The sequence below is a fragment of the Struthio camelus genome, chromosome 2, assembly GCF_040807025.1.
Source record: "Struthio camelus isolate bStrCam1 chromosome 2, bStrCam1.hap1, whole genome shotgun sequence".
Lineage (NCBI taxonomy): Eukaryota > Metazoa > Chordata > Aves > Struthioniformes > Struthionidae > Struthio > Struthio camelus.
Window position 1 is genome coordinate 94,106,200 of NC_090943.1, and position 27,188 is coordinate 94,133,387.

Consider the following 27,188-nt stretch of genomic DNA (forward strand, 5'->3'; position numbering starts at 1 on the left):
GCTGTTTTAGTTCTATAAATATTTTTTTCACTGTTCAGTGAAAATCTGAACAGTGGTAGTTTGAAATTGTGCCCAATACTTTAACAAGTTTCTGTGTTATCTTCACATTTTCCTCCATAATATGGAAGATTCAAATCGCTGCGAGTTGTTAAAAGGCATAGAGAGCATATGGCGCTGTATTTTTCTTGCAAGGGGATGATTTAAAATACCTGTGTTTGTTCTAGACCAGGTCAGATAGGAAGTTTGGAAATGCAGTCTGGTGAGAGGGACCATCTGCTCTTACCTTATTTTACTCCCTGCTATTAAAATAGCTAGAAGTTGTTCAGATATTTCAATTACAATATAGTATTCTCCTGTCCAGGTGTGAGTCTGTGTGTGTAGGTAATATAACTTGAATTGCACATGATTATACATATTGAGGGTATACCTACTAATGGACCCTAATGATTAAGCAGTTGAGATTGCGGAGAAGTGTCTTTGGAAATGTAAAAAACAGTGTAAACTTCTCTTATACTAAATGTTTTCAGTAACAGATTTGAAAATTGATCTGTCCTCTTAAGTGTAGAGAGACTTTGTTAATAATGAACTAAGAAGCCAATGCCTTTTTTTCTTAATGGATATTCCTACTTCAGTATTACTTGGCTTAACCTTTGTAAATCTACATAAAGTGAAGTGCTAATAAGTCTAATACCTTGGTTGAAGAATGGTAATTAAAGTCCATATGTTACTAGAGTCAAGAAAGTGCTGTTATCCTTATTTTCTCAATTACTTTAGCACTAAATAGGCTTCACTTGCAGGTTCCATAAGCAGTGCTAAATGCTGGTATTTCCAAAATGAACTGTGATTCTGAAATTGTTCTATTCTTCCTACTTTGTACAATAGCAGGATTTTGGAACTGTAATGTAGATTGTCAGACATGAGAGTATTTACCTTGTTCTTTATTCTCGTCTGCTTAAATGTGCTAATAAACACTAAAGCATATGCTGGAATTGCTGCTGTTCTTATATTTCTCTGATTCCTATCATCTGTAATGATTTGGGGAATCTGTATAACTTGCACGTTCTGGATGAAGTAATGAAATGGATTTATCGTTAATGCTTCAGTGTATTTGAAGTGGAACTTTTTCTGCAGTTATTGCCTTTCATTTCAGCAGAGCCGTTAATTGACAGCTTCCATCTTGGGACAACGGAATGGCTAACACCTGATGAAAGATAGTTTTCTGTGATATATTTGCCAGCAGCACTAGTCTAGAACAGCTGAATTTCCTAGAAGCAAACTATAGAAATCAAGTATTTGTTACTGTCCTTTTAGAAACAGTGAAGTCTAAGTAATAGAAGGCCTTCACAAAGGGGGAGAGAAAGAGCAGAGGGAAGAGGTGTGCTTTCTAGCAGGGGATCTAGTTTAGCTGTACGCACTGGAAAATAAGACATCAGTTTGGAGAAGAGTACGACTGCAGCAGGGAGGATCCTGGACCCCTTGGAGGACCCCAACCTCAAGCCTAAGGCATGCTCTAGACTAGCGAGAAAAAGGAGTTGAGCGAACGTGTTTTATCTAGGTCTGTTTTGCTTGTGCTTGCTGAAGTAAAGAGCAATTTGTCTCAGAATCAAAAACAAGTGTTTTGTTTGCTTTAATTAATATTATAATATCACCATTAAGTGAACTGTAAAACCAGCACCTTTGAGGTCAGAGTTCAAGGAAAGGCTCTGCCTAAGCTGCCTGGGAGTCAGAAGAGCCCAGGGTTAGTCCTAGAGACCTAAAGTAGATGTTCATGAGGTAAAAGGGAAACAGAGCCTGTGCACTGAGGAGATGCCGGCCTAACCCAGACCAAAGGAAACAGAAGTGCCCTTGGAGTTGACGTATTGACGGTCTGAAGCGCTCCTGGTTAGGGAGAGCTCTTGCCGGGTAATATTGTCCCTTGAGGTTCTTGTCTGTGAAATGGTTCACAACAATCGGAAAGTTTTCAGGACGATATACGGGGAATATTTATGTGATACTGGCTTTATAGCCCAACTAGGAGAGGTGCTATTCTGTGAAAGATACTTCATTTGGATACTACCTCGATCAAAAAAATGCCAAAAGGATATTTTATCTTTGAAGAAATAAAGGCTGCAAGAACGGAGACTAATAGGAAACAAGCTAGGAGATCCTAGCTTTAGCTGCCTAAGATTTTGTTGCACTACCTACTTCTTACCTAGTCTGACTCCTAGTACAGTCCACAGCTGCAATTTGGCTTCCAGGATTGCTGGAGAGTGTGAGGGGGAGAATTGAAAACAGGAGTGGGTTTGAAAAAAGCCATGCTGCTGATGGATGGTGAACTGTTAAAACTAACCGATTGGACGTGTTGGTGAGGAAGGCAAGGGAAGAGAAGATCTTCTGTACTCAAATATTGCCAGGATTTGGTCACTTTTTTCTGAAAGGAAATGTTCTTTTCTGACCGTCCTGAACTCTTAATGTTAAGTGCTAGGTCAGTCCAGCCCCTTTTCACACAAGAAGGGAGGGATAGGAAAAATGTTTCACACAATCTTAGTACTTAGAGTGCTTTTCTACATGTAGGAAATAGTTCCAGTTCCTTCCTCTGATGGGATTGAATTAAAGTAAAAAGCTTTAACTATTAGATTGTTTTGGAGTTGGAGTTATTTCCATTTCTCCAAAGAAGCAGTTAACTAACTATCCTAGGCTCTAGTGTCCTGGCCTCCACTCATACAAGAGGAACAACTCCCCTGGCATTGGGTGAATATTTAAGTGCTTATTATTAGCATCCCCTCCTCTTTAGGCAATCTACAGGTGTTACTGGGTTTTTTTTGCAACTGTGGCTTGAAAGGAACTAAGGAATAAGGAAGAGGTGCAGTAGAAATTCAGGATGACAAAAGCTAGTGACTTAGTGCTTCAGTTCACATATCAGTGGGCAGGCTGACATGCAGACTCTGAAGAACAGCCTAGTGTTGGCCCTAAGTTGTTTCAGCCAGTATCTTTTGCTTTAGTGAAGCTGAATGCTTCAGGGCAATTTGTAAGCTATTAAACAATTAAAGCTTTTCTTCAGTAAATATATGTCTATTTAAATATCCCTTGAAAATAAGGAATCTAAGAAGCACATTAGCAGCTCTTAGGAAAGATTTTTAATCCTTTATTCTATGCCACTATTAAGACCTAGGGCGTTAACAGGAATGCTGTTGAGCCACACTGTTCTGATACAGGAAAAACAGCTAATATGTTTCAGTGTTCTGGTTTCCCTAATGAATTCTAGAAGTACCTTAGATTTCACATAACTAAGGTGTTAATCTTGACCACTGCAAGTCTGTAATGGCTACTAAATAATTATATATGCACACAATTAAAATGAAGCCTGTGCTAAAAATCTTAGTAAGAGACAGGCAGTGCTACTTCTAAATGCAAGTGATAAACAGTAGAACTTAAAATGGACAAATCATCCACTTTGTGAATAGTTTATTAGTCGTTTGAACCCCTAGTAGGTTATTCCATTGGGGAAAACAAAGTCAAATGCTGTAGAGAATTTGAATGCATGTCAGAAGTGTGCTGTGGTAAAGCTGATTCTGTGGAATTGTTCCTATGTTGTTACCAGCCATGCATGTGAAAAGCAGAATATGGACGCTGCAAGCCCCCCCCTCGCTAATAGATGCCACACCAGCAACAACATCCTTTGCGATGTGGTACAAGCATTTTCCCGTGTTGCTCTTGCATTATACAGGAGGATTTCCTGCTCGCTGAAGGGACGTCTCCTTTTCAGAGTGCTGTTTTGCCAGTTCTTGAACTGCCAGTGTGGTTTGAGCATGCTGTTAGCTATCCCAGCCATTATCTACTGGGAAATTAAATCTAATACCTTGCAGTTTTGCCAGTTGCAATGAAATAACCCCTATTAAGTTAAAAGCTAATAAAAATACATTTATAGTAGGCAGACAAGCTGCAGAGCCTATAGACACAATCAACAGAAATATAAAAGATACCTATCTCTGCTTACACTTCAGTTACCTCAGTGTCTGTCTTTAACCTGGAATGGTAATATCTCAAAGTCTGACAAGAGGATTTTTAGCATTCCAGACGTTCACAGGAGCGGGGAAACTGCAGCTGAGCTGGGGGAACCAGAACTGCCTGCAAGCTCTTACTGCCTCACCAGGCTGCTTTTCTTCTTTGTCACTGTTTCACATGCGCAGTAACCCCAAAAAGGGAGCTAGGCTGTGCAGGCTGCCTAGGACCAGTAGTATGCTTTAAGCAGTTTAGCTATGGAGTGTACTTACAGTCAGTTTGGGGAGGGCCTGCAAAGTGATACGTTTGCTAATTCATGTAGGGAAGTGTCTGGTCTTTCCTCCAGTCAAGTCGCTGTCTGCCATGTCAAACTTTGCTCCTGTCCCGTTTTTGCATTTTCTGGTAATAACTAGAAAGAGAATAACTTATTTACTGACTTATTTGAAGCACTGTGACTTTCTCAGTAGCATAAGTGGCATTCGGATCCCAGAGAAACACCTCTTCACGCATACCTCTTCCATCTATCCATGTATCTATGTAACTTGCTAATCATACGTTATAGGAGCTGGTAACTGGTAGCATTATGTGGTAAGACCAGGATCAATAGTAACCTGTTACTCTGAATTGGTAGTAGATTTGAAAGATCTCATCCCTCAGAAGTCTGCTTCATTAGATGTACAGGAAAGGCTGTAAATGAACTATGCAGTGAATCTGGTTTTAGGATGGCGCAGTCCAAAAAAAATTGAAAAAACTACACGATAGAAGATGCAGATAAAAAATAAACTGATTTTGCTAGTTCAGATTTGTTCCAGAAATAGTGATAGAATAAACTGTAGAGCAGGCTGTATATTGGATCAAGCGTTGTTAGTTAGTAGAGCTGTGATCTGTTGCATTGGGTAGTTTGTGTTATCACAACTAGCGTAAAAACAACAGGTACTGTAAATATTGTGTGCTGTGATTCGATTTGGCAGGTATGCTGGCATAAGCTATTTTGATCCAGATCAAAATCCTGGCACTCGGTGATCTGATAGCATAGAGGTCCACTTTTAATGTATGTAGACCTAATTTCTAGGGAGTTTGCTAATACTGCACAGCTAATGAAAGACAGATAACATGCTATGTTTTGAAGGTATTGCATTTACTTGCATAGACCTTTTAAAATTGAGGTAAAAGTTATGTAATTCTGTTGGATGCTCATTTACAACTTAATTGCAGATATTCTTATTTGTAAATCAAGCCTTGACACCACTTTCATCTGTTTCTCATGGATTAGTCTAGCAATTTCTAGCCTAAAATTTCAACAAATTGAAATATGACACTTCTACCAGGAGGTGACTCCCTGCATTGATGTCATTTCGTCTGGTAATTTACTGGCTTTCCTAAAATAACTTGCAGCATACCGGAATGCCTGAAGCAAATTGCTGACTTAAAACACAACTTTTTTTTTTTCCTCCTGATAAATGATTTTCTAGGTTCTGTGCATTATATCTTTATATTTCATTGCTATTCTATCTTCAGAACGAAATCTTCCCAAACTTACTTTACTGCATGTAAAAAAGATTTGTTGCATGAAACTTCTGCCGATAAATCTAAGCTGTTATTGTGGGGAATTTGGGCAAGGAGGAGGTATAAGGAAGGAAAGTGCTGAGTGGTGTATAGTATACTGTACCACTGAGAGTGTGAGAGTTTTCACTTCCTCCAGGCTCAAGAGCAGTGCATCCCTCTGAGGAAGAAGTCGAGCAAAGCGGGCGGGAGACCTGCATGGATGAGCAAGGAACTCCTGGCAAAACTCCAACAGAAGAAGGAAGTATATGGGATGCGGAAAAGGGGACAGGCCACTTGGGAGGAATATAGGGACGTTGTCAGAGTGTGCAGGGATGCGACAAGGTAGGCTAAGGCCCGTTTGGAATTAAATCTGGCAAGGGATGTCAAGGACAACAAGAAGGGCTTCTTCAAATACATCAAGAGCAAAAGGAAGACTAGGGAAAATGTGGGCCCGCTGCTGAATGGGGCGGGTGCCCTGGTAACGAAGGATACAGAGAAGGCAGAGTTGCTGAATGCTGCCTTTGCTTCAGTCTTTACTGCTAAGGCCAGCCCTCGGGAATTCCAGAGCCTGGGGACAAGAGAGAACGTCTGGAGAAAGGAAGACCCTCCTTTGGTCAAGGAGGATCAGGTTAGAGATCTTTTGTCCAAACTTCACATCCACAAATCTGTGGGCCCTGATGGGATGCATCCATGAATGCTGAGGGAGCTGGCGGACGTTATCGCTAGGCCACTCTCCGTCATCTTGGAAAGGTCCTGGAGATCAGGAGAGGTGCCTGAGGACTGGAAGAAAGCCAATGTCACCCCCATCTTCAAAAAGGGCCAGAAGGAGGAGCCAGGAAACTCCAGGCCTGTCAGCCTCACCTCCATTCCTGGAAAGGTGATGGAACAGCTCCTCCTGGAGGTCATCACTAAGCATCTGGAGGACAAAAAGGTGATCCGGAGTAGTCAGCACGGATTCACAAAGGGGAAATCACACTTAACCAACCTGAGAGCCTTCTGTGATGGAATGACTGGCTGGGTAGATGAGGCGAGAGCAGTGGATGTTGTCTGCCTTGACTTCAGTAAGGCTTTCCACTTTGTCTCCCATAACATCCTCATAGGCAAGCTCAGGAAGCGTGGGCTGGATGAGTGGACAGGGAGGAGGACTGAGAACTGGCTGAACGGCAGGGCTCACACAGTTGTGATCTGTGGCACGGAGTCTAGTTGGAGGCCTGCAGCTAGCGGTGTCCCCCAGGGGTCAGTACTGGGTCCAGTACAGTTCAACCTATTCATCAATGACCTGGAGGAAGGGACAGAGCGCACCCTCTGCAGGTTTGCTGATGATACACAACTGGGAGGAGTGGCCGACACGCCAGAAGGCTGTGCTGCCCTTCAGAGGGACCTGGACAGGCTGGAGAGTTGGGCAGAGGGGAACCTCCTGAAGTTCCACAAAGGCAAGTGCAGAGGCCTGCACCTAGGGAGGAAGAACCCCAGGCACCAACACAGGCTGGGGGTTGACCTGCTGGAAAGCAGCTCTGCAGAAAAGGACCTGGGAGTGCTGGTGGACAACAAGTTAAGCATGAGACAGCAACGTGCCCTTGTGGCCAAGAAGGCCAATGGTATCCTGGCTTGCATTAGGCAGAGTGTTGCCAGCGGGTCGAGGGAGGTGATCCTGCCCCTCTCCTCAGCCCTGGGGAGGCCTCACCTCGAGTACTGCGTCCAGTTCTGGGCTCCCCAGTACAAGAGAGACATGGCACTCCTGGAGAGAGTCCAGCGGAGGGCTACAAAGATGAGGAGGGAACTGGAGCATCTCTCCTCTGAAGAAAGGCTGAGAGAGCTGGGCCTGTTGAGCCTAGAGAAGACTGAGAGGGGATCTGATCAGTGTGTGTGCAAGTATCTGAAGGGAGGGGGTGTCCAGAGGATGGGGCCAGACTCTTCTCCGTGGTGCCCAGTGATAGGACAAGAGGCAACGGGCATAAACTGAAACACAGGCAGCTCCATCTGAACATGAGGAAAAACTTCTTCACTGGGAGGGTGACAGAGCACCAGAACAAGTTGCCCAGAGAGGTAGTGGAGTCTCCTTCGCTGGAGATATTCAAAACCCGCCTGGACACGATCCTGGGAAACATGCTCTAGCGGACCCTGCTTGAACAGGGAGGTTGGACGAGATGATCTCCAGAGGTCCCTTCCAACCTCAACCATTCTGTGATTCTGTGATAAAGAAACAGTACTAATAGTTGAATGTGGTATTTCAGGAAAAAGGTGTATGGTATATAGGAGCAGGTCTAGCAGCTGATCAGCAGCTGTCAGAAAGGGCAATCTCACTCCCATGTTCCTAGCAGTACCATGGTATCACCCGCTCCCTTATAACAGCTCTGATGCCCCAGCATCTGCACAATAAGACAATTTATTAAAAACTAGCTAGAAAAACAGTGGATAGGTGTTATTATGTTAGAGAGTTGAACCAATTTACCACCCAGTTAGAGAGGCGGCAGAGCCAATAAGCTGAGGAATTGCCTAATTTCAATCATCTGGGAAAGTGGGGAAGATAAAGGATTTACCCTATGGACAGGAGTAAGCTTGTGCGAGTGGATCTTCATTTCCTTTGACCATATACCTGCATGGAAAGAGCATGGATATTTTTCTGCTGGAATAAGTGACTAAGTGTAACATTTTAAACATTTAAACATTTTAACTCATTTGTTATGAGTCTTTTGTGCTCCCCTGTAGATGGTGATGTTGCCAGTATCCATGTAGAGTGGATGGTGTGATTTCTGTTAAAGAATCTTTGATACTTTAGGATGAAACAGAGATGATGATCTTAGTTGATGTTCTTGTGATCAAAGCAAAAGCTTCTCAATGATTGAACATTGTAGAAGGATGTTATTTTTAGCTATTTGCAATTTAATCTCAATAATTTAGTGAAAACAATGACAAAGTGATAGATGAGCTGGTAAAAAGTAAAATTAAAAGCTTTGAAAAATCACTTTAGCATTCTGGATGGCTTAGTGTAACCGATAACATATATAGCTTAACAAACATACGAGCTAATCTGTGAATATCTAACTTACAAAGCAGCCACGTAAGAGAGAGAAGAAATACACATTTAGAATTAGTGGTTGCAGACAATAGAAATGTATCTTCATCATGCAGGTAATCTGCCACCACACTTCTTTTTTTTCTTTTTCTTTTCCTTCTTTTTCAGATAGAAGTAACTTAACCAAATTCAGAGGAAAATGTCATTATTCTTATTCTTCTCAGGATCATCCATAGGATTAGACAGCCACTGCACATACAGGCAGTTTTGAAGGCAGAAGTTTCTTCCTTTTTCTCCGTGTTGTTGTTCTGTATAGAAATATCTTCTACAGAGAGATATTTTCCTCTAACTCCTTCAAAACACCTTTGTATTCCAAGGTTGTTCCTTTCATTATCTAGAGAGATACAAATGTACTAATTAAATTTTGTTGAATTACAGAAACAAAATCAACTGCTTGAGTTTGAGGTAGAATTTTAAAATAATTTTTTTCTTTTAATCTCTGCTCTGTTTATCAACTTAAAAGTAATCAACTTATCCTGTGTCTGATAGAGAAAAGTGGATTTAAGAATAGTTTTCTAAATGTTGGTTTTATGGTGGAACAAATGCATTACCTTCAGTAACTCGTGTAACAGTTCTTCATGTCTGCATCAGGTATCTTAATCACTATATTGTGTGGTCTGCAGTTGGTAGATCGCAAATTAGGAAATTATTCAAACTGGTGTAAATCTTATTTGTTAATTTATCTCAATATTCATGCAATGTAGTTCAGTATGTGGCATCTTGTGAAAGGTGCGTAAAGGTGACTATGCAAAGAAAAGAATTTTGACAATGCTGTTGTTTGAGAAAGTGATAGGAAGAGATATAATTCAAAAGTACGTGGTTAACAAGATAGAACCCTGCTTCAGCAGTGATGCTATAACAGCTAGCATTCTAGCAACCAATTACAAGGTATCTCCATTTGTTAGTGTTAAAAAGCACACAGAGAAGTTGTAGGCTTGGCACATCGAGAAAGTGTAGCAGGAACTGTTAACCTTACTTATGCCTTACACATGCCTTCAGCATTGCCTTATTCAAAATCTGTTTGATGGACCTAATACATAGGGTCTGCATGTGAAGGTGGGAGTTTGAGCAGAGCTTTACCAAGTACTGCTGTTGGGGCCAGGGAAGAAAAGCATGATGTGCTTTTTATCTGTAAAGGGACAAGTACTGAGGGGACAACCAATACTCCCAACTGAAAAGCGACTGCAAACCACACTTTCCATTTTCAGATGCACAAAACTCTACACCATTATACCTGCATACACTCTACACCAGCTTTTATGAAATCCACAAAACGGTTATTTAAGCCAGTGATACCAGATCCTACTTCCAGCCTCCTTGGTTAGCACAGTCAGTGTATTATAAGCTTAATTATATCTTTGGTTGTTAAGATGCCTAATTAATTTTCTCTGGAAGAATATTCTCAGTGTTTGGGTGATGCTAGCAAGTTAAAGTAAGGTAACAAAGCAGGTAAATTCTAAGCATTACTTTGCTTAGTTGTACTCTGTTTTATTAACAGAGAGCAATGAAGGACATCTGACTTTTTCCAGAGAAATCAACGGCTTTTTGTTTTCTACCTTGTTATTTTTATATACTTTTTCATACTTAGGATTTGCCCACTAAATCTTTACATTTTCCATCTTAAAGTTTTTATTGTACACTTTTTCCTGGAACAATCTGTTGTATTTAGATATCTAGTGATTAGACATAAACATAGAACATTATTCTTCATCAGTATCTAATACTATCTCCTGTAGTGCTTCCTGTAACAGAAAAGGAGTAATACAATTTTCAGTGGACATTTTTAAGCCAAAGCCAGGTAGAGCTGCTGTACTGTTACACTTTCACCAGTGTAAGCACTGGTGAAAGAAGGCTTTAAACTTCCTTTGTTTGAGTTGATCTTTGGTTTCTCCCATTATGGCTTCCCAGAGCTACCTAGAATCATTACAAGACTATAAATCTACCATCCTATCCACAATTACGTGTGCTGTGCAGAAGTGTGAGAGATTTTTACGGGTTTCCACTGTTATAAACCTAGCACCTGGCCTAAAGGAGCACTGCAGGTCGTGATCTCATCCAAGTGGCTACAAATGGTGAGTGGCTTGAAGGAACAGTTCAGAGAATGAAAATAGGTCAGAGCCACAGACTGCAGTACCATAGCTCCGTCATTCTTTGATCAACAACTAACTTTCCTTAAACACATCTCTTTGGAGGGAAATTACATGGAATTTGCTCACTGTTATTTAAAGGACATCTGTTAAGTTGGGTATTAGTAGAGGAGATAGCAGTTTTGCTAGAACACAAAGCTGAGTGTTCAAAACTGTGGCTAAATTCTCTAGGCTTTGTATGTTTGTGTATGCATATAGACTATGTCCCTTACCAGTTTAACTGCACATGTTGCTGACATTTGCTGTCAGAACAGGTAATATTTGTAAACTAGATGAGGCTGGAGAAAGAACTTGATTCAAACAGCAAAGGTCTATTTTAGTTTTAAAAAGAAATATGTTCATCTCAATTGACATATTTTTTGTCTGTCTACCGGCTTATTCCCCTGTTGGGAGGTTATTTCAAATGCAGTAGTCTAGAAGGGGGAGAGGGCGGGATGTCCAGGAAAGGAAAATGCGTTGTCGTGTTTGTATCCGTTTAAATTAGGATAAAGAGATTATATGCCAGAATTCCTCTGTACATTTGCCATTACCAGAGTGTCAGATAACAGTCTAGCGTTCCAAATATTGACAAGAATGTTTAATTTTCTGTTGTCTTCTACAAATTAACGACAAGATCACTTGTTATGTGATAGAAAACTGCCATTGTCGCATTTTCCTCTTGAAGAAACATTCAGTATTGTGCATTGTATATTGTAAATGTTTTCGTATGGCATCCGCATAGGTTATTTTGAAACGACATGAAGTTAATAAAATAACTGATAATATTTTAGAGGCATAGTTTGCCTATCTGCAATTTAGCAGTGTAAACAAAATTGTAGCTTCAGCTTTTCGGTTTTCCTGTATCCGATGTAGTTACTATTATAGTGCCCTGAAAATTTTAATAGAGTCTTTCATTTTAAAGCTTTAATGCTACACTATTTGTTTTTCATGTATGCCAGGCAAGTGTTTAATTGTTAATAAATAACGATTTTCAATGAGATGGGGGCAGGGAGAGTTGGTAATCAAGCTTTTCTGTCGCTCTAAATATCAAAAAAATGCAACCTTGACAAATGGGAAATTTTAGCAATATTTACAGAAGAATAGTGTTATTGACACATTGTATTAATTTATGAATTTCTTTTTAATTTTCTATAACTTGCTGACTTGAAAAACACTTTAAGTCCATTTTGATATACAATAGAGTATATATTTCAGAGATTTAGGAAGCTGCTTTTTAGAGAGTTTTAAAAGTTTTCAGAGTATTTTTTCACTATTAGAATAGTGTCCAGGTGTTCTGGATTTTGAAGCAGAAAGTCACTGAAGCTGTAGAGCTACAATAGCATTTAAATAGATCGCATTTTCCTGTTATTTTAGTTAACACAGATTCATGAGCTGTCAGTTGGAATCGGTTTGTTTCTGCTAAGACATTTTTGTACAGATTGATAAAAACATGCCGTGCAGTAAGGTGCGACATCCACCTGCAGCATTTGTTTGCTGAATACTGGTACTATTCAGTAAACGTTCTCTGTGCATTTTTTGTGCATATTAGATTTCCAGATCACCCTGTAATCCTGCAGAGAGCGTTGGATGAGTTCCTGAGAATTTATGTGAGGTGTCTGGCGTTTTTTTTCCTGCAATACTCAATATTATCCTGTTTGTGACAGCATTAGTATGAAGTAGGACCACATCCTTTGGCTAGCCAGCATGGGGCTAATGCTATTTGTTGCTGGTAGGCCATGTGCTCGGCAGCGTGCTATGCCAGGGCCAGGGAGGAGCACAAGGACAGTTTAATATTCCTGCAGAAATGTATGAGACAAATTGCCAGCTGGCACATACCTGACCGCTGAGCTTTATACGTGTGCTATAGATAATCACCTGCTATTGTGTTAAGCATACATAAAAGACATAGCCGTGCATCCCATGTCAAGAAAATATAACTGCCAAACATGGCACATGTCCTTAAAAGTTTGATCAGCTTGTTTTTCCTAAGAAATGCTAATGCCCATGATGTTGATTTACAGTCAGTATGTTCTCATGGCCTTTACTTTAGTTAGTCAAGTAGTGGGCTGGCGTCCTTGAAATTAGAAAAAGGATATTTGTCCTGGTCCTGGATCAGGTCTAATCCATGGCACCTCCAGGATATTGCCACAGCGCTAGTCTGAATACACTGGTCTCATAGCCAAGCTCCTGTTAAAGGAAGTGAGATTCCTGTTGCATTACAGAGCTCACCACCGCTCCGCTCTCCGCCCTGGAGGGAGTTTACAGAAGCCTATGGACTAGCCGCGCGTGGAAACTGGGACACCACTCCTTTCACCTTCGATGAAGCCGCCGTGGGGCTGGGGCAGCGTAGGTAGTCCTGCACCGCTCTTGCCCGGGGTTTCACGGCTCGGCGTTGGAAGGCAGCAGCTGTTTCAAAATGCGCCTTTTGAACGCTTGTGTTCCCAGCCGCTTGTGGGTGCTCTGGGAACCTTCTCGTTTGGAAGTGACCGTGCGATGTTTGATACCAGATGCAAGTCCTCGTTTCTGATGTCAAAGCTATGCGCTGCTTGTTTGTAAAAGATTAAACACGTTTAGTCTACAGATTTGGTTTTCAAACTGAACAAGTTTTAGAAGCTACTAGAAAAGCAGGCTAATTTGCAATGATTTAGAAGTTTATTTTTCATCAGGGTAGCGGTGAGGGCTATGAATATTTTGAGATTAAAGTATTAAGTGATAATTTATTTAAATATTTGCTGCAGATTTCTTTAGCAGCTGTTTAAAAAAAGGTATGGAAATATATTTCACTTTTGGCTCCTCTTTTTATTAGATGTTTCTATTTTAATGTAGCATTGTATTCCTTAAAAGGGTGCCATTTAGGTGAAGAACGGACCCGACACAGTCAGTTAATAGCAAAAATGCTTTTTTCAACATTATTTTCAATTAATTGTAAATTAATCCTTATAATAGCAGAAGTGACAAATACTGGACTGTTTTCACTGTTTTCCTCTCTGTAGCTCTGTCAGTCAACTAAAAAAAATGAGAATGGTAAGAACTGAGCTTTTATTCAACTCACCGTTATACTTTGCAGTCATAATTCAGTGATTCATTTTAGCAGATCAATAGCTGAATAAATCATGATTTAAAATAGTTTTTCCTGTTTTGCTTGCCACATGCATCCACCATGCTCTATTGCAACTTTGTGATGTCTTCTGTTCCTGCCTCTTCAGCTGGATACCACGCAGTATGTTTTCTATTAGCATTCTGTAGATGAAGGTTTCCTAAAAATAATCTTTTTACGTGTGCACTTACAAGGGCTTTGACTTTTAATATCATTATGAGTTATACTTGTAGTTACCGATAATTTATTTAAATACCTGTATTTTAAAAATGCGGTTTCCTTTGAAAAAGATTTCTCTATCCCAGTTGGTAATGCTACTCTTAATTGGTATAGTTAAAAAAAAAAAAAAAGGCTTCAGAATTACAACTGCAGAGTATTTGAGATGAGCTGGACCATGAGAAGGAAATTTGTAGTGTGAAATCACATAAAATGGAGTGCTTCCTAGGACTGATTATTATGAAGGGGAAAGATGCAATGCAAAGGCAAAGGAAATACGAATTGTACGAGTATTTCACAGGATCGCCTGATAATTGAAGATCTAATGAAGTTCAGACCTTTGGAAAGCTTAGTTATTTGTATATGAAGTTTAAAATATTCAGTTATTTTCCATGTGTTTGTTGGTTAATAGTAGTAAAGCAAAGTTAAGTTTGAAAATGCGAAGCAAGCTGGTGAATGTCTGCTCTATACCACCAAATCATTTTCTCTAAATATTAAGAAGGAGCTCTGCATTTGGTTAACTTTTTCACTTCAGTGTGATGCACTCAGAAACTGGAAATAACAAGGAATGGGCATAGAATAATGGAGCAAAATACACATTTAAAATTGTTAATGTTAATAGATATACTGCCATGGGGATATGCTGCTTTTCTCTGAAGATAATAGTAATTCAAGTGATGTTGTCTGTCTCTTCTGAATTTGCAAATAAAAAATGCAGCATTATTTTATTGATATTCTTCTTCCTCCATCCGTCAGCATTATCTTTGCATTTGATTTCATAACACTCATTTAAATGCTTTTCGAATGTCTCTAAAGCTACGCTTTCAAGTATACAAACAGTGAAAAGCGTTTGTATCTTAATGAGAAGAATAGTCACGTTCTCAAGAGATTTTTTCATTTCTTATAGCAGAAGACTAATATTTAGCTGAGTTTTCCTTTTTGTTGTTGATGGTTTTTCCCTCCGAGTGAGTGAGGAAATTTTCATATTGAGACTGAATAAAGCTGTTGTTCTATCCTTTTCAAAAAAACAAGAACGGACAAAATAGATTGCATTTAATCTTTAACGTTTCCAAAAGTCCTGTTTAATACCATTGAGTGAGAGAGAGAAATATGTCAGGACTGTCCCTTAAAGTTTTCTGAAAAGTCTTTTTTTAGAATGGAGCCCCAGTCTTTAGTTGCACTGAGTATTTCAGGTCCCTGTATTTTGTTGATTGTCCTTACTGAAGTTTAGTTGCTAATGGAGTAGCTTTATATAAAAAGGTGATTTCGTTGCATGAATTTCACTAGCCTTTGGTTTAATTACTTAGTAAATGAATAGTTTCTCACTAGGAAATAATCACCTGGCATGGAGATACATGTTTCTTCACAGGTCTTTTTTCTATAGAATCTTTGTTCCAGATTTAGGTTACAGCAAAATTACAGCATCTGGCCTGGTTCTAAAAGGCTGCTGGTCCTGCTTTGTTCTTTAATGCATAACCGGCAGTCGTGTGTGTGTTCCATATTGCTGTAAATTGTTAATTTTATTTTTCTATTTGAATGGATGTATTATTATAAACAGCGGTGTAAAGAGATGAACAGGAATGTTTTAACTGTGACCATTGTACTATAAGTTCCTTCTTTATTTAATTTCGTTATTGCTAAGCGTGTAGTCCTCATCCGCTACTCATCAAATGAGCACAACTTTTTTCTTCTTATGCTGAATAAGACTTTTTCAGCTTTCTTTAATTCCCAATTTACTTTTCTGTAGCTAATAGTATCATTAATGACTAAAAGAGTGCTGTATCTCTAAAGGCTGAAATCATCCTGAAGTGAGCAAGAGAAACTCAAGCTACATACATTTGTATAGCTTTTAGTGGAAATGTGCTAGGATTTCTTCCTATTGGGCATTTTTAAACTGTGTGCTTCCTTGTCTGAACTGTGTGCTAACGTAAGCTGCATGGAAATCACTAATATGTCTGAGAAATTGCTTTTTATTGTATATTAGGCTGCGTTTAGTGCACTATGACTCCCTCAGCAGGCCACATTTGAGGTTAGGTGGCAAAACATTCAGACCCATACCAGGGAATGCTTTCACCTCATCCCATTTTTCTTTATTAGGGATTTTGCCCCCGGACTGAATCCTAGGATTTCAGCCTTACTTCTCTGGAAGTTTATTCCTGCCACCCTATACTGAAAGAGGGAAAAAATGTAACATCATTGTGAGGAAGTAATCAGTAAAGCAGCAGCAGCAGTGTATCTTTAGGTCCCACTGATGCAACATAAAAGAAAAACAGGGCAACATAGTACCGTTCTCCTAACATTTTGACTTTGACTCACCTCCTGACTTCACACCCTATCTTGTCAGTCTCCTTGAAAAATTGAGAAAGGGGAGTTCAAATGTCACTGAACCAGCCTACAAATGACGCAGTCTGGACTTCTGAGGATCAGTGTTTCTGGGGAAACAGCAGCAAAAATGTTTTTGTATAAATAAAATTGTTTTGTATTTCATTTTTGTTTAGAAGCTCACAAGTTTGAGGTTTCATCTTTATTGTTTTGGATATACACAGTTCAAGTCGGTATTTGTCAGAGGTCTCTGCTGCTCTGTGCTATTTCTCTACACTCTTACAAGTAGAGGGATCATTGCTGAAAATTATTCTTTAACCATTTTGCCAAAAGATAAAAGATCATTTTCTTAATTTTTCATTATTGTAATTGTATGCATTCTCTTGTAATGAAAGCCCACCTAACAGTGGAAAGGACAGTTTATTTAAGAAATATCCACTTTGCGCATCTTTCCCTATTTGAATATTGATCAAATGATCAAGGAAGGATTTTTTTAAGGCATTTCTAAGTTCATTATGAATTATATGCAATGCAAAGTCTCAGAAGTATTTGTCTGATATAAAATTCCCTTTTGGCAGAGGAAAGAGATTTTAGGATGCCACAAATCCAAAATCTTTTGCTTATGGATATGTCCCAGTTGAAGTGTTAGATATTCCTTGGAGATATTCTGCAACCAGGAATATGATTCTTTCAGCAGGGTATGGTGCACATCAGTTTCCTGTTCAGACTGCGCTTAATTCTCTGGAGATACTCAGAAAGTTGTTGTTCAGACTGGCAGTACTAATCCAAAGCGACAAAACAAGCAGTGGCCTATTACATAAAAGGGAAGAACGAGACCCCTGTGTTTGGCAGCACACAAGTTTGGAAGTTGGTGCAGTGAGACCTCTAGGACATTAATGCGCGTTGCTAGATACTGCAGTGCTCTTGTGCAAAGGACCAGTCTCAGGGGAGACCCTCCTCTAACCCCTAGAAAAAAATTAGGAATGCATATTAGCAGATCTCTTTATATATATTCTATAGTGAATGTCTCTTCATTAAAAGAAAAAGCTGTCTTTCATCCACCTAAGCAAGGAAGAAGATAGGAGTGCAGTGGGTATGTTCTCCTCTGGACAGAGAACGCAGTTCAGGAGAGCTCAAGCACGATTCCTGCCCAGGTGACCCACAGGGGTGAGGAGAACGATAAAGGTCATTGGGGCTAATAACAATTAGCGATTTTCAGAGTTGGCTTTTATCTGCTCTGAGAACAATTTGAGAAGCTTTCTGAGAGGTATTCACAAAGCTACTGCTACTCGAGGGAAGTCAATCTTAACAGAGGTGCTGTGAGTCGCACCATAAAGCTTGTCTTCCTGCTTTAGTTATACAGGAAATACAGCCCAGCCTCCTGAGGCCCGTCTTAACTTTTCTGGATCTTTCCCAGAAAGTCACAGCAAACATGAAATGTCAGAGCATTTATCTAAAATGTTTGTACAGTCTCTCTTTCTCGAAAGCAGTCATCCTCCCACCAAGATAGAAAACTAAAAGTGACATTGATTTTAGTTTTATGATTGAAAAGGAATCCAGGAATTGTCATAGGAACAAACTTCAGTCTTTTCTTTATAAGGATACTTGCTTTCCATTTTAAATTAAGGTTCAAAGTTTGCTAGTCATTATTCTCACATTATTGTTTATTGTGGCACTTTGTTGCCTTATTAGAGATGTTTTCTGGTTTTTATTCAGATTTAGTTCAGTTTTGTTCTAAAGGAATTTCATACTAGATTAGTAAGATAAGCTGTCTTATACATTTGCTGAACATTATTTGATGCTGTGTGAAGAAATAAACTAAGAAAACAGACCCAGGTTTGATCTGTGCACAAAATTGAATAGCAGCATCAGAATTCTAGAAAGCATTTTGACAAGAATGGAAGAAATCTCACCTGCGAGAATTTCAGCCTCTATTTTTGTGCAGCTTCTAAAGGAAAGCAGGTATTTTTCACTCATAGACCAGATGGAACGACAGGAAAGGTTTTGCTTCAGAAATTTAAAGGATGGGTAAATAGATTCTGCACCCTTTCAGATTTTACAGAGATGCTATCCACAACAGTCAAGCAGTTAGCATTAGTAGCGATCCTCGCGGCTTTTTAGTCCATATAGTCTTAGATAGATTCGATTTTGGTCATTTTATTCTTGACCATCATAATTTATACCTGCTGCCTTGTGTTTCCTATAAGGCTAACACAATTCAGTTTTATTTATTTATTTTACTCCTTTGTTAGTATATTCATGGTTCTTGATCTGGTTGATCAGTTAACGTTTTATTTTTATTTAAAAAACAGAAATTTGTATATTTCAAAGTATTATAAAAATATAATGTGTGTTGATAATCTCTCATTGCTAGTATTCATGTGACAGATATTTTTTCTTTCAGGACATGAGAAGAAAGTAAATCAATTCATTTTTACAAATAGTCTTATACTTTCTTTTGATTCCTTGCTCAAAAGAATGGGAACGGTAAATTAACAGTACTTTGTTTGTTATACCCACAGGTGACAGTACATAACAGCAATTAAAAAATCAGGTGTGTGTGTGCAGTAGTTAGTTCATTTGCAAGTATTGTACTTTTTTGTCTAGATCTGAAAAACAAGTTTAGAGTCCTTTAGCTCCATGGTTTTTTCTCCTGTCAGAGAATAGTGGTCTGTGCTACTGAGCAGTCAGGTACCTCTGTTCACAGATATTATCTCTGTCTATTCTTTCAGGGGTCACAAGCGCAAGCTGGAGGAAGATGATGCTGCCAGTGAATCCAGTAAAGAATCGAGCAACGAAGATGAGGAAGGAAGCAGTTCTGAAGCAGATGAAATGGCAGCAGCACTTGAAGCTGAATTGAATGACTTCATGTGACGTTTATACAAAAGAGGGGATTTGTAATTATGTTTTACTTCTCATAAACCGATCAGACTTCAGATGAGTCCCTTATGTCAGTACTCGATGTTTTCCAAAATGTGTGTGTATATTTTGCAAAGCAACACAAGAGGTGACACATTATTTTACAAAATCAGAAATAGATGTTTTTAAGGTGTTTTACTAAAGGAAAATATACTTTTTTAAAAGAAAAAAGTATTAAATGGGACTTGGTGTGCTATGCCAAAGACATGTTATGAGCTCTGCCGAACTTTCATAAACAGGACAGTAATACAAAGATTTGTGATTTAACATACAGCAACTTTTTTAAAATAATGCAGTGTGTGGTTTAGGGGTAACAGTCTTCAAAAGAGAAAAGGAGATAAAAGAGATGGAATTGTTTGGGTAACACAGCAGGAACCTGATGATCTGGTCATCCTTTTCCACAAATAAATGCCATCAAATATAAAAGGATTTTTAAAATAAAAAAGAACAATTTATATTTGTACAGAAACAGAGAACGTGATATGCAAGCTTTGTGAACTCTGCACTTGACCTACCTGTCATTTGCTTCTAAAAGAATACATAATGATCAAAACTCATGTTTTTAAGTTTCTTTGTGGAATAGCTGGGTTCTTTAGGGACACTGTTTAGATTTTTAACTTTTCTTCTCTATAACCTCGAAATTTAGCACAGCATACTGTGTGATCCCGTACTGCCATAAGAAGCATATTCACCTGTTTGTGTTGTTCTTGGAAAGAACGAGTGCTACTTCAGTCTAGATAGGATTTAATTTCTTTGACAAGAGATCTGATGTAAAGTTTTTGTATATTCTATTTCATATTTGACCCACAAAACAGATTTTCTTTCATTTAATAAAAACCCATTTTGTAAGTTTTGTTTCCCTTTCCTGCATCAAAAAGTCAGTAATGGCAGTTCGTTTGCTTCCATCAAACAAGGCACCTTTCCTTATTATCCTTCCTTTACTCTACATGAAAATAATTTAAAATATTGGAAGCAACTGCAGAATTTCAGGCTCAGGCGGTGACTGAGCCAAGAGAGAAGAAACATTGGCTCAAAAAAATTGCCTTTTCTTTGGTATTGGGACTGTTGCATTCTGACATTTTCTAGCGGCTCTTTGACTGAGCTCCAAAGTATTGCCAGAGTATATTAAGAGTTATTGCTGTGGTATTGAATTTTTGCGACTAGAACTGTGGTTTATTCTAAATTGGTAGCAACCGGAGAGACAAATCTCTGCAAAACATATGAGCAAAAGACAACTCATTAATTCAGATGTTGTGGTTAAAAGGAAGTACTTTCTGCTGCAGAAATGCTTAGTATTGTCACTTAGCAGTAAAACAGAGAGGATTTGCAGTGGAATCTCAGCTCATTTACAAAGAACAGGCTAGCTTTTAATATTTCCTAATGACAAAAAGGGAAGATTGTCCGGGAAAATAGGATAATCTTTTCAGGTTAGGACTGTTTTTCCACTTCAGAATGCAAGGTCAGCATCCACGACACAAAAATAGTGTTTCTCTATGAGAAAATGGTTAGCTGACTGGACGTTCACACAAGCGTCACAGAACTGAAATCTGCAGTGACCCATTTGCTAAAGTTCACCATGAATACAAGCCAGACTTCTCCAAATTAGTTGAACTGTAACAAAGAAAAAAATCTAATGTTTGAAACAACAGAAGTCAAAATATATTTTTAATCAACTCAAATGCAGCCTCCACAGCTCTCAGAGGATGGTTCCTTGCAATTCAGCAGTCAGGGTGGGTTACGTACTTTTTTCTTCTTACATTAAGACCACTTAAAATAACTTGAAATAATGTCAACTTTTGGGGTCACTGTGATGCTGCACATGATTCCACCACTTGCATTTCCGACAGCAAGTCTTTCTTACTAATCTTTGCCAGTCACGCAGTCCTGTGAAAGCATTCAACTTCTGAATGTAAACAGAGCGAGTGAACAAAAATCGGTAGATTGTTATTACTTCAGAAATGTTCTATTTGAGTTCGAAGTGCTCGTTAGATGCCACCTTCCTGCAAAGACAGCTGTCTCATACTGTTAAGTGAAGTCATTCCATCCATGAGAATTTTGAAAAGCGTTTTGGTGAGGAAGACTATATCCTGTTCTCAGTTTTATTTTATGACTGCCACTTCTGGTTTAACTAGTAAACACAGTTTAACACTGTGTGTCAGGGCAGGAGTCCTAAAATTGATCAGCCATCTACTAGACCCAGTATCAGCTGGAGCCCTGTGGAAACACTGACTCCCCTCCAGAATGTGAGAACGTGTCCTGATCCAGTGTAGCGTTCTGTGCGTTCATGGGATTTCCAGGAGCCTGCATTTAGAACTGCACGTTGAGACGCTGGTGGTAGGCAGCATGCTGCTAGAGTTAAAGCCAAGTACTTCTGTTGCAACCAGTATGTTACAGACAGTTCGTATTTTGACATTAATTATTGAGGTAGTTTTAATAACCTCTGTACTCAAACCTTCAGAATGCAGGATGACCTGGTACGGTGATTTTCAGGAGGTGCTGATGCACTGCTTACTGCCAGGATAATCCAGAAGGGGCAATGGATGGTTCTGTTTCAAAGCAGAATGGTGCTCTTTTGGGTAGCGCTTTCCAGTAAGCTAGTCACCACGCTCTGCTCAGGCATGAGGGAGAAATGGGAACTGAAAACTGAAGAGTTGATAAATTAAATGCCCTGGCTAACCTGCCTGCAAGAAGTCCTTCAGTATATGAAGTTGTCACTCACTTCACTCACTCCCACTAACTTATGCTTTTTTCAAGATGCAGAAGTATCCTAGAAAAGCAACAAATGTGCTTTATGAAATGGCTTTTAGACTCATTATAAAATGACCCCTATCCCTTGGCTTGCTGTTCCAAATGTAATTTGGCAATCGTAAGACCAAACTCTCCTGACTTGTTTTTTTCCTGTCTTCTTTCCTATCTAATGTGCTTCTGCACATTAGGACATTGTGCGTTGTGCACTGATGTACGCAGAAGAGCTCGCAAAGACCTGCTGCCAGGAGGGGACCTCTCGGAGCAGAAGCAAAGACCAGATTCCCACTCGAGCTGTTGAACTTGCTGGGCAGTGCTGCATCCGAAATGGTACCCAGCAGGGAAGTGAGCATGACCAGGGCATAAAAAGCAATCTTTTTAATTTAAAGACCTGCAGGTTTTTTGGTTTTTTTTTCTTCTCCATTTGCTCTAAGCAGTTCTTAAGAGAATGGGAAGATGTCACAGGTTTGTATGTACAGGTATGCAACAGGACCTGTGATACAAGCAGAAACTGTCCCGAAAGGGCCAAGCTTTGCTCTCGGGGGGGGGGGGGGGGGGTTGTATGTGGGTTGGGGGAGGGAAGGAGAAGCAGAGAGGGTGGTACCACTTAGCACTGAGATGTGAAAAACTCCAAGCGTGCAAATGTTGTCAGGTTTTGTGCATATGTGGAGTGGGTCCTTGAATCTTCTCGGTGTTATATAGTAACATCCTCTGCAGAAGGTGAAAAGTCTCAAGTTTCCTTCTTGGCACTACTTGGAGAATAGGTGACTTTCTTACAAGCGTGAAATTCCACACACACAAACTTGGAGCTGTACCTAAGGATTTCTCAGCTCTGCCTATTTTTATTACAGTGAACATTGCAGTAGATGACAAGTCAGAGAATGAATATATAGTGGTCTTGTTAAGGAAGTGGCTCTTTTCATGTAGCTGAAAATTCAGCATGGGAAGTCTTCCATAAATTATTAAATCAGGCATATCCAAAATGAAAACATTTGTGGACCATTTTTTTAGTTAAAAAACAAAAATGCAGATAGATGTTCTTAAAAACAGATTTTTTAAGTAGAAATGTTCCCCAGTAGCTAAGCCTGCCAATCAAATCAATACCATAAAAAAAAGGCATGTTTATGTGGTGTGAAACTTTAAATATGAGGGGGTCTGTGCACCAGCTGAGCATTATTTCTTTTGCTGCTGTTCTCAGCAAAGTCTCCCAAGTCCTCTTTCTTCTCCTTGCCCAATTCAGATTTATTCTGCACTGTCTGGCTCCCTCCATGCCTTTTCCTGACTTGTCTCCTTTTCTTATATTCTTCAGCGTACCCTAGCCATTGTGTGCCCAGTCCCATCACTTCAAGTAACATTTTCCCATCGCTTTCTTTTTCCAGTATTTCCCAATTACCACTACCTACACATAAGCTTTTTGTTTGTTTTTACTATCCGTTGCCCCTTCAGTTGTCGTTTCTGAAGTGTTTTGATCCTGGGGCCTGGCACAGCCCCTCCTCTCCCACGTGCCTCTGAGGAACAAGGCGCGGTAGCGTCTGTTCCCCCAAGAAGCAGCTACAGCAGCCTGGTTTGCTGCAGCTGCATTGCCTAGACGCTTCCTTTTGTATTCTTCTGAACTGTCTTTTTTAATTAAATTTTACTTCCTACTCATGCATTATTAGTAGCTATTATTTTATCATATTATTTTGATTATACCAGCTTTTTCCTCTCCCTGTCTGAAGCACATTAAGAAAACATGCAGCTTATGCAGGGCCTCATCTTGTAGTCACATCACGTTTCTGATCTCCTCGCAGAAACGTCAGAAACAGGCCGATATAAGGTTTCTTGCCTCGGCACAGCTCCATTGACAGGCTCTTCCCCATGCTGGCCCAGCAGAGGCCTTGTGTTGCCCCACTGCGAAGCTGCTGGACCCAGAGGCAGCTCTCATGCCCTGCCATGCAGCTGTGGTACTGCTGCTCACAAGCAATAGGAGGATGAAGGCCCTGGTGGTCTGCCTGTCACACACACACAGTCACTTCCTAAAGTGCTGGAGATTTCACAAAGCCTGTCTAGGTAAGTCTCAGTTTCTTTTAGATGGGCAAATAACTCCCATAGGTGTTTTAACTAAGAGTTTTAGATTGGCTTTATTTTATATATAGGAACTATAGTAAGAGAGCAGTCCAAGTAGTACCAGTAAGCGAAACCGCTGCCCTTCTTTAGGCTGGATATGAATACTTTCATGTGGAGGGAGGAAATTCTTTCATCTAAGGAAACTTTATTCCTCAACATCATACACCTCGTCGTCATAAGTGGAGAAACCTACCTTTGCTCATGGGTGGGCTTCCCATGCAAATCTTTCAGCTGGCTGATTCCCAGCAGCTCTAAGGTCATTTTCCTAGAGAGTCAGAGCAGCTGCTTTCCTGGATCTCCACTGGGTCCATATATCCACTAGTGATCTTTCTCCTCAAAGGAAAAGGTTTGTGTCTATTTTCATCAATATACTCTTATAAATGGAAAAGTTAAAAATGAGATGTGCAAGGGAGAAAGAAAGATAGCACAAGGAGCATGATCAGTGTTGTGTGTTATCACACAAGCTCCTTCTAACTATTCCGTGCTGGCTAAGATAAAGGAGGCGCAAGGCAGGAATGGTCCTCACTCTCAGGTTTCTCCAAGAGGTGAAGCTTTTGGATGACTTACTGTAAGAAGTTCTGTTGTCTTCCAAGCCCAGTCAGCTGGGGTTTGGTCTTCTGCTACCCTCAACACTTCTGTCTGAGAGTATGGAGTTGGGGAATGGCTCCTTCACAGCAAGGAGGACTTGCTTTGCTTTAGCGAACAGAAATACACTAGCTATGACAGACTCTTGTATGTGCCATTGTTTGTTCTCTGTAATGCAAGGAGTAATATCAACACCTAGTCCACTGCAAGAGGTCCTAGCTGTTGTACCTGAGAATTTCCTACCATGCTTTAAGGACAGTGCTTTATGCCTTGGCATTATCAGCTATTTATTTCTGGCCAAGTACGCAGAACTTCACATTATGATTTTGTTTGACTTCACTACAGGAGCTGCTGCATTGCTCTGGCTGCTTTCAGCAGATATAGCTTTTTTTCTTTTTTTTTTGCTGTACTGACTCTCTACAGGTTACCTGGGAACAAGAGTTGTTGCTGCACTTTAGGAAGAAATCTTTTCTTTCTCCTGTCCATTTTTTTTCAGTTTTTATTTTTAGAGATGAATGCTGGCTTTAGGTTCATTCTGTTCAGGCTCCTGTACTGATCCCCTTCACTGTAATGGGTTACAGATGGGCTACATGGTGTAGCTTATGACTGATGCTCCCTCCAAACTCCTCTTCTTCCAAAGAGAAATTATTAAGTGGATTTTAATATATATGTCATGGGGGTTTTTGAGCCACTTGAGATTTTCAGATGGGAAGAGAAAGTCTGAGAAGTATACCAAGCACTTGGAAAGCAAAACTGCTGAAACTGTGGAGAAATAGAAATGATGTAAAAGCCAAGGCCCAGTTTTGCATAAGCTTTGTTTCTGGTACAACCAATTATTCCTTTCACAGTACATGGTACTTTCTCATTTTGCTGGAGGAACACAGATGATCTGTGTTCTGATCCCAGGGCATGAGGAGGTTGCTCATATATCCCAAACCACTGTATCAAGAGCATTTATTTGGAGAGGCGGCAGCTGATTTTGGCACAGATTCTGCATAGTGTGTGCTGAGCAGATGACCGGTTTGTTATGTTTGCATTACTCTACACTGGCAGAATGCACTGACACTTTTTAAACCCACTGGAGATGTCTCACCTCTGTAGTTTTCATGCCCACAGGGACTGTGCTGCCGTATTAATGGAGCTAAGTCACCCTCATGACAAAGAGCTCCCTTAGCGGATGATGCTCCTCCTCTGACGAATTCTTTCTTCTTTTCACCCTCTGCCTTAATTCTGTTTCTTGACGAGACAGAGGGCCTCATCTGGTGGAATATAAGCAAATATGATACTTCTATATCTCTGGGTCCCAAGAAGAAGGTTTAGCCATTGGGTAGGTTTGAAGGCACCTTAAAGGCAGGGCGGATGTTTATGCCCTGGGTAAAAAGAGTGCGTTTTTGCTGTCACATCAGTGGGGTAGTCTACAGCTTGCTATGGGCTGCCCTCTTCCACTGAACTGTCCTGCCAGTCAGTGTGACCCTCCAGGAGGAAACCAGAATAAAGAAATGGAGTGAGGAGTTCCTCTTTATTTACCCTTATCCAGGGTCATCTTCCAGTTATCTTCCAACCAACCATCCTCTCCCATAGCCAATTTCTTATTGTATTTGGTAGACAGTAACTGTATTGCAAAGTCATGTAGGTTTAACAGACAGTAACAAAACATCCGTCCTTATCTAAGGTCTCCTACAGGACATAGACAAGGCAGAGCTATCTCTTCTGCCCCTTCCACGTTTGCCACAGCAAGTCTTGAAAAAGTAAATGACAGGGACATGTCTGTGCTCACAGAAACAATAATTAAAAAAAAAAAATCCTGGCCATTTCCAGGATCCCAAGAAGGGCTGTGTTCCCTTCACTTTCCTTTCACTAAGGAAGACCAACATCTTTAAGTTCCTGAGAATGTTTTCCTGCCTTGTCTGTCAGATTTTGGATGTTGTCGCTCTTTCACAACAGGCAAGCTGTTCTCGCTAAAATACAGCCTACCATTGCTATTGATCAACTGTCAGCAGCAAAGCCTGTAGGCAACAGCCTCCTCCTCCTCATGTTGCCTTCAGACCAAGTGCTGGTATTTTTTGGCAGGGAGTATAGCAAGAAGTCAGAAAAGCTTTTTATATTTTCAGATCTACCACTATGGATATGTATGACCCTTTCAGGACACAAGTATTAAATGTGTCACTTAGTGCCATTGTAAATGGTCCTTGGGAAGTTCTCTGTTTTAATTAAGTGGATGCATTTGGTCCTCAGAGAGCTCAACATGTACTCGGTAAATAAATGTTTTAATAATTCAACTTTGTCTTTCCTAATATTATCGTTGCAGCCCACAGTAAAACGTTCTTTTCTTTGACACTGAATACCAAATGAAGAATGCTCTGTTTTGTTTCTATAATTTTTCCTTTCAGTCCTTGAATCCAAGTTCTCAGCCAGTGTCTAGGATCACATGGGAACCCTGCTGTGGGACCCATTTATGCAGAAACTCTGT

The 27,188-nt window shown here is 40.0% G+C and overlaps 1 protein-coding gene across 4 annotated transcripts in view; it reads left to right on the plus strand.

Moving 5' to 3' along the window:
* Positions 1-20,131, plus strand: part of CTDP1 (CTD phosphatase subunit 1) — a 148,955-nt gene extending 128,824 nt beyond the window's left edge. For all 4 annotated transcript variants that reach the window (XM_068931611.1, XM_068931607.1, XM_068931609.1 and 1 more), the window contains exon 13: positions 19,096-20,131. In XM_068931611.1, the coding sequence (XP_068787712.1) occupies positions 19,096-19,237 (142 nt within the window). In that variant the 3' untranslated portion in view covers positions 19,238-20,131. The remainder of the gene's footprint in view (positions 1-19,095) is intronic.
* The last annotated feature ends 7,057 nt before the right edge of the window (positions 20,132-27,188 follow it).